Consider the following 6,677-nt stretch of genomic DNA (forward strand, 5'->3'; position numbering starts at 1 on the left):
CATCATTTTTATACCTCTGCACAGGAAGAAAAATATCACAATTCATTGAGCCAAAAGCAGTAAAATAACTGCTGTTCCCTCAATTTGAGTAGCTGTTTATTCCAGCATATGACCACTCCAAATTAAGTTATTCTCTCTTATCTGGATTTTTTCCAACAATTCAGAAGACAAAATGAATTAAAAAAGAATCTTTGTTATTCCCATACAGATCATTTCTCAGTAAGAAATGAAACATGCTCTTTTGGCACTAATGGATCTTTATTCCAATATTGACAATAGCTAATAGCAGCAATCAAATAAAATGCTTCCAAAGCTTTCTAAAGATAGCCAGAAATTTACCCCAGAGTGCTCACAGCAGTGGAGGAGTAGGTAGCTACAGTTTCCCATCAGGTGAATAGACTCAATTTACCACTATAGGCTGAGACTTCAGATGAGCAGCTTGTTTCTGTGCTCTGCCCTAACATCTGTGTGTAAGTACAGCAGTCTGAACTGTCTTGTCTAACAGAAGGCATTGAGAAGACAGCTCTTATCTTCATTAATTTATTTTTTAACTATTCATAGCCAAATTTATTTCTGTAGCTTGCATACAGTGATTCCAGGGCCAAGAAAGCAGACACTGGATTTTTCACTTGAGTAAAATCCCCATTTAATTGTGTCCCTTACAGTGAAAGCACCTCAGAGTGTCAGAAGTGTATGGCAGATCTCAATACTGTAGTACACTTCTGCTTCTGCACTATGCTTTATCTTAAGCATCCTAAGGTAAAGGACATTGGAAATAAAGTAATAGTTTGCAGCTTGACTTATTAGGCAAATGACTTTCACATCTGTTCTTGGAGTGTCACTTGCAAATAATGTTAATGAAGTTAATGTAAAACAAAAACACAGTTATAAAGAACAAACCCAACAAAATCAGGCTGGAAGAGAAGTAGCTTCTCTACAGAACTCCAACAGGGGAAGACACTGGAGCATTGGGAAGCTGCAGGGAAGGTCAGTACATACACACAGTTGGTCAGGTTGGCAGGTACCCACATGATGTGTCTTCATTCTTTTCTTGGCATAGCAGCAGTTATACAAACATGACTTAGTCATTATGTACAACACTGTGAATTTTACACTGAGCTTACTGACTTGTGATCTATGCTATTAAATATGGTATTATGTCAATCCCAAAGCCAGGCTGGATGAGGCCTTGAGCAACCTGGTCTAGTGGGGAGGTGTCCCTGCCCATGGTAGGGGATTGTGGCTAGATAATCTGTAAGGTCCATTCCAACCCCTAAAATTATTTGCTTCTATGATTATTTCCTTTGATACAGCATGACTTTTGTAAAAAAATATTACTGTCCTTTCCAAAGATCTTTAGCAAGTGTTCTACATGGAAACCTCTTTTTTCACACTTAGGAGCAAGCCATCCTCTTTTGTTGGCTGGGTTTTATCATTTTTGCAGCAAGCAAAAAGCTGTAAATTGATAAGAAACCCATTTCTTTTTTTTTCAGGAAAGTACCTCTGGGTACAATGGAGATGTTTCTGTGAACGTGACTTTCACTGTTATGAAAAGTAAAAGGTCCAAGTTGGTGGTTTTGGGGAGCAGACACCTCCAGGTGGGAGACTAGCTGAGAGAAACAAACTTCTCCTGTAGTCTAAATCATGTTCAGAGACACTAAGTCATAGTATATTTCTTTTTCAGAAAAATATGCTATACTGAAACTAGAAAATACTGCCTGGAGTGGGTCCAGCAGGGAGGCAGTAAGGGACTGACTTACCTCTCCTAACTCACTTTGTTTCTACAGTTAGCCGCTCACCATATGCTCTTGAAAATTACCAGAAGCAGGGCATGCACTCACTTATCCCATTGATCCTAACCAAGTCTGGCAACTGCTAAGGATTTTTTCTCCATTCCAAATACTTGTGCAAATAAAAATAGCAGAGATAGCAACAACATTTCTAAAAACCAAAACAAAACAAAATAAACCCTATAAATTTTAAATGCAAACTATAACTTATATATCAGAATTAAGTGACTCAGCATGTTACAATAAAAAATATTCTTTCAGAAAGACAAGTCTCAGAGTGCCTGGGACAGGCAGGTGTGGGAAGGCAGAAGTGGCAGGAAAACAGTGTCTATATGCCAAGGAGGGCAGGTCTCCACGCAGCCTTCGGAGGCAAGTCTGGCCCTGGCTCTGATGTGTAACAGCCCAGACTGCTAATCAGCTGCAGGTGAAGGAAGGCTGCACAGAAATATGGCAACTCCAAGCAGAGTAAGGAATATTATAAAGAGAATGGTAATTTTAATAAGGGTTGCAAGAGAAGGAAAGCCAAGCCTCTGTGCTGGATCTGCTATGCATGCATATATATGCCAAGAGCAAAATTTCCTTGTCTTAAAGGAACTCTGAAATAATACACAGGGAAGGCAGTTACCTAATCAATACTTCATACTTTCTTCACTGCTGATGCTGCAGAAGTTAAGCAATAAAACTTAACATTTTGCAATTGCAACTTTCGCAACACCCTTGGTAACTTCCAGCCTGCACAAGAAGCTGCATTTCACCAGCATACATATTTATGTAAAGTACCATGAGGAGCCACTGGGCTTGCAGTAAAAATGGAGATATATTGAACCTCCCACGTCAGAACAGAAAGCAGATCTACAAGCAGAAAATAAAAGCAGTGATCCAGTTCCCATAATTATGCTTAAAAACATGTCAGGTGTTCAAGATTTCCTTTTAAATTAAGTTTTGTCAGAGGAGAATTTGACCATAGTAAATGCAACTTCATTGCATCTTGCCCTGCAGAGATGGATTGTCTGTAAGCAATGTCTAAAAAGATCTGTACTCCTTAAATTCTATTTAGAACATTTTTTAGTCAATTGCATTAGGCATCTCTTGTTTTCCAGGCCATAAGTGCTCATGAAGAAGTATAACAAAATTTTTTTCTCTAAACAGGATTTTATCCATCATCAATAGTTACTTAAAATTTCACTATTAAGTCAGTTGGAGTATAATCTCAGATCTACAGGCTCTTCCCAAGCATATTTTGCAGTATTGATGTTCTCACACTGCCTGAGCTTCAGTCTGGGAGGTGAAGTGCTCCAACCCTCACCCTCCTTCCTGTGCTCAGGGACCACAGGCAAACTCCGACAGCCAAGTTGGTGCAAATTTGTTTCTTGAGAAGCAAAGTGGCAGTACTCGCTTCCCTCCTTCTTGAAAGTCTGGCACTGACAACCAAAGGTCTTACTAAAATAAAGCAAAGCATTTTTCTTGGGTAGCACTGCTTAAATATCCACAGTAGTGGGAAATGTTCTGGGTCCAGCCTGCCTTGCTTGACTTTTTTTGCCTGCTGGCCTCAGTCTCACTTTTTTAATATATCACTGGTTCTCATTTCTGCTCAAAGAAGGAAAAAAAAGGGCAGTAGAGTTTTCCTAAAAATACCATGCTAATTCACAGCTTATTTGACTTGACAATTGACAAGTGTGTATTTGTCACCTTTCATGGAAGAAGGTCTCACTCAAGGGATGTTTTATTCATCTAGTTAGTGGTAGATAAATATTTGGGAATGTGCTCAAAAAATCAGGCTTAGCAATAAATACATCATTGTCAGAACAGAAATCCAGTTCCTAGAACCTCTGTTGGGACTGTTTGCACTCATGTGCTTATCTGTGTTATGGCATAAGTAATCAGCACCTCCCATGCTGCATTACCCAGGTAGGGAACAAATTAAATAAATTCCATTTTACAAGCTTAAAGAGTTTTTCATTTAAAATTTGAATGCTTGTAATAAATGATTTGTAAGTAATCACTCATTCTATCAAAAGCAAAAATTACGTGTGAACTCTACTGAATAAATGTCAATATAACTGTTTTGGAATACTGCTTGCAGATCATCTGAAAAACAGAAAAAAACCCAGATTTCTGACCCAACAGGTTGTGCAAGACAAGATGCTGCTGCTGCTACTGATGCTAATTGGTTTCAGTAAGAGTAGTATTGCTGAAGAGTTTACAAAGGGCCATGATCCTATGGGCTGGATTCTGCTAACTTGGAATCTTAAATCTGACCTATTATGTGCCGTAGTACCAATTATACTTAATGCTAGGTTACAATATCCATTTGACCTTTCATCTCTTCATAAAATTGCTTATAACTCACCAAATTGCATTTATTTGAAACTGTACTTGGTTTCAGGCCAAAAGTGATTTTTTTCCCTCACAGAAAAACTAAGGTCACACCAGCAAAAGTATTCACTCACATAACTCTAGCAGCTGATACAAGAGAAGAACTGGTTTTACAATTTGTATTTTCCCCACCCATTTTTAAGGGCTCAGAAATGTTTTTCAAATCAGTTCAGTTGGGTTTTCTCCCTGCATTCACTTCATTTCTTACACTTTCCCAGTCACCAGTACTGTTGCTCCTTGCCAAACCTGGTCTTCTACTGCCCTTTCTCCCGCAAAAAGACACCACCACCCCCTGCCAAAATGCTGTGGTAGGGCAAAGACGATGCAAAGGGTGATCACAGTGATAAAACCTGGACACTGAGAATAAAGCTGAACACTGTGGGACATTCTCAAGCAATTTCTTCACATCATTGCCTTCTTGGTTCCTCACTAAATCTCTGTGAAGTCTCTCTCAGTTCAATTAATCTAACACATTAGGTTAAAATTTTCTTCCTGACTTTGTTCTAAATTTCCCTGAAGGTCTCTGGGGACTTGTCAATAATGCTGGGATTATGGGGCCATCAGCTCCTACAGACTGCTTGGATACTGAGCACTTTAGAGGACCAATTGAAGTTAATTTACTTTGACTCACAAATGTTACAATACATATGCTTCCCTTGACAAAAAAAAAAGCAAAGGGAAGGATAGTAAATGTATCTAGTGTTGGAAGTTGCCTAGCACCTGTGATGGAGGTGTTTTCTTCAAAAGGATTTAATGACAGCTTAAGGTGTAATATTTACTATGAGGAAACATCACTCTTTTTCTTTGCCAAGATTCATATACTAACTAAAAACTGATACATGCAGAACAGCAGCTGATTTACAGTCCTGGCACTTGGTATAAAATTGGCAAGCATTAGGCACTTTGGACTAATTCCTAAAAAAAAAAATTTCTCAAAATGAATTATGCCGCTTTGGGGCAGACAAGCTGTCCCAAAGTATTATTGCAATGTAGTTGGTGCTCTTATAGACTCACAACTAACCTATCTTACTGTGCACAGAAGTCTTATTGCAGAGGAAGCTCTGCTTAAGGGAACTGAGATATCTTTGCAACATGAAAAATGCACCTAGAAACTTCCTGCAGCCATTCATCCAGAATAAATACATACCATGAGTTATTGCATGATACTAACTTTTATCTCAGCTTTCTTCTCCAAAGTGACTTCTATTAATTATTCTAATTGTTAGAGAGATCTATAAAACACAGCAAACTTGTCCTGAGGACCACCATGGTGGCTTCTTTTAACACATACAGGGAACAATTGATGTGCCTAAATTTGCAGCAGCATTTTAGATACTGAGACACTTACACAGGATCAACAGATACAAGATGGGGCCAGAAAGAACTGTACCTTGAGCCAGAGGTCTTCCCTAAAAAGGGATTCCCTAAGACATGTAAATTAGCTCTACATACTTGCATTTAGGCAGCCAGCCAGTCTTTCAGGCAAGTCAGATAACTAATGAGCTACTGCAAGGTGAACTAGGTTGTGAAATACACTGCCAGCTACTGCCCGTGCACATTCTCACTCTGAAACAGGTAAGATAGTTCACACCTCTTTCATTTAGGGATAACAAGCTGAAAGCTCACTACCAGGAAAAAAAACTCCCAGTATTTGTGTGCTGAAGCCCCATATATGGACAGAAAGAAGAGTATTAATACAGCGAAAAAAATCCCACAGTACTAAAAATAATAATTATGTTATCCAATGCAATTAAATAATTGGTCTGCCTTTATAGGAGAGAAATTAAAGCTTTTGGAGTTAACATTTGTTGCATTCAACACAGACTGTTCAAACCAGCATTATCTAATCCAGTGAAGATCAGGAAAGAGAAGGAGGTTATTTGGAATAAGCTTCCCTCTGATATTAAAGCACAATATGGAGAGGAATATTTTCAGAAAGGTGAGGCAATTTCCAGACATTTGTGCCAAGAGAAGCAATACATTTCCCATGAGAAAGTCTTGCAAAGTAGCATTATATCTTCTAATCATTTGACTTTTTGGAAAAACTACGATGTGAAAGGTTACTCTTTCAAATGCATCTGCATATGATGATCCACATGAAAGACTTGCTCTGGGAAGATTTATTCAAATTTTAGTTAAAGATTAATTATTTGTGTTGGCATGTAGCTTTTGAGTGAACTTCCAAGCAGAAATGATGCTCACTGATTACATCTGCTGATGTAATCAATGAGCTCAATGTGGTGTTCTTCATTATTGTTTATTTGTTTAGTAATGAAATAGGGATCAGGTCCCTTTGCTTCTGCTAGCCCACAGAGGCAGCCACTCAGGACCTGTCTGATAGACACTTCCTAAGCCTGCTTGAGCAGGGGCTGCTTGTCTTTTGATCCTAGGACTTACTGTTTCACGCAGAGACTTTCTAGAAGCTAAAGCTTTTTGTCTTTTCTCCACCAAGATTACTCAGTAAAAAGTGATTATAGACACAGAAAAACTATGAAATGACACAACCTACTC

General features: G+C 38.6%; 1 protein-coding gene across 1 annotated transcript; it reads left to right on the forward strand.

Moving 5' to 3' along the window:
* Positions 1 to 735: 735 nt before the first annotated feature.
* On the forward strand, positions 736 to 6,665 carry DHRS9 (dehydrogenase/reductase (SDR family) member 9). Its single transcript, XM_009076159.1, is given in 5 exon segments — positions 736 to 759; positions 1,494 to 1,554; positions 4,686 to 4,932; positions 5,942 to 6,105; positions 6,619 to 6,665. Coding segments are annotated over 5 exon segments (543 nt in total).
* Positions 6,666 to 6,677: the final 12 nt, after the last annotated feature.

This window comes from Acanthisitta chloris, unplaced genomic scaffold, assembly GCF_000695815.1.
Source record: "Acanthisitta chloris isolate BGI_N310 unplaced genomic scaffold, ASM69581v1 scaffold10906, whole genome shotgun sequence".
NCBI classification, from domain to species: domain Eukaryota; kingdom Metazoa; phylum Chordata; class Aves; order Passeriformes; family Acanthisittidae; genus Acanthisitta; species Acanthisitta chloris.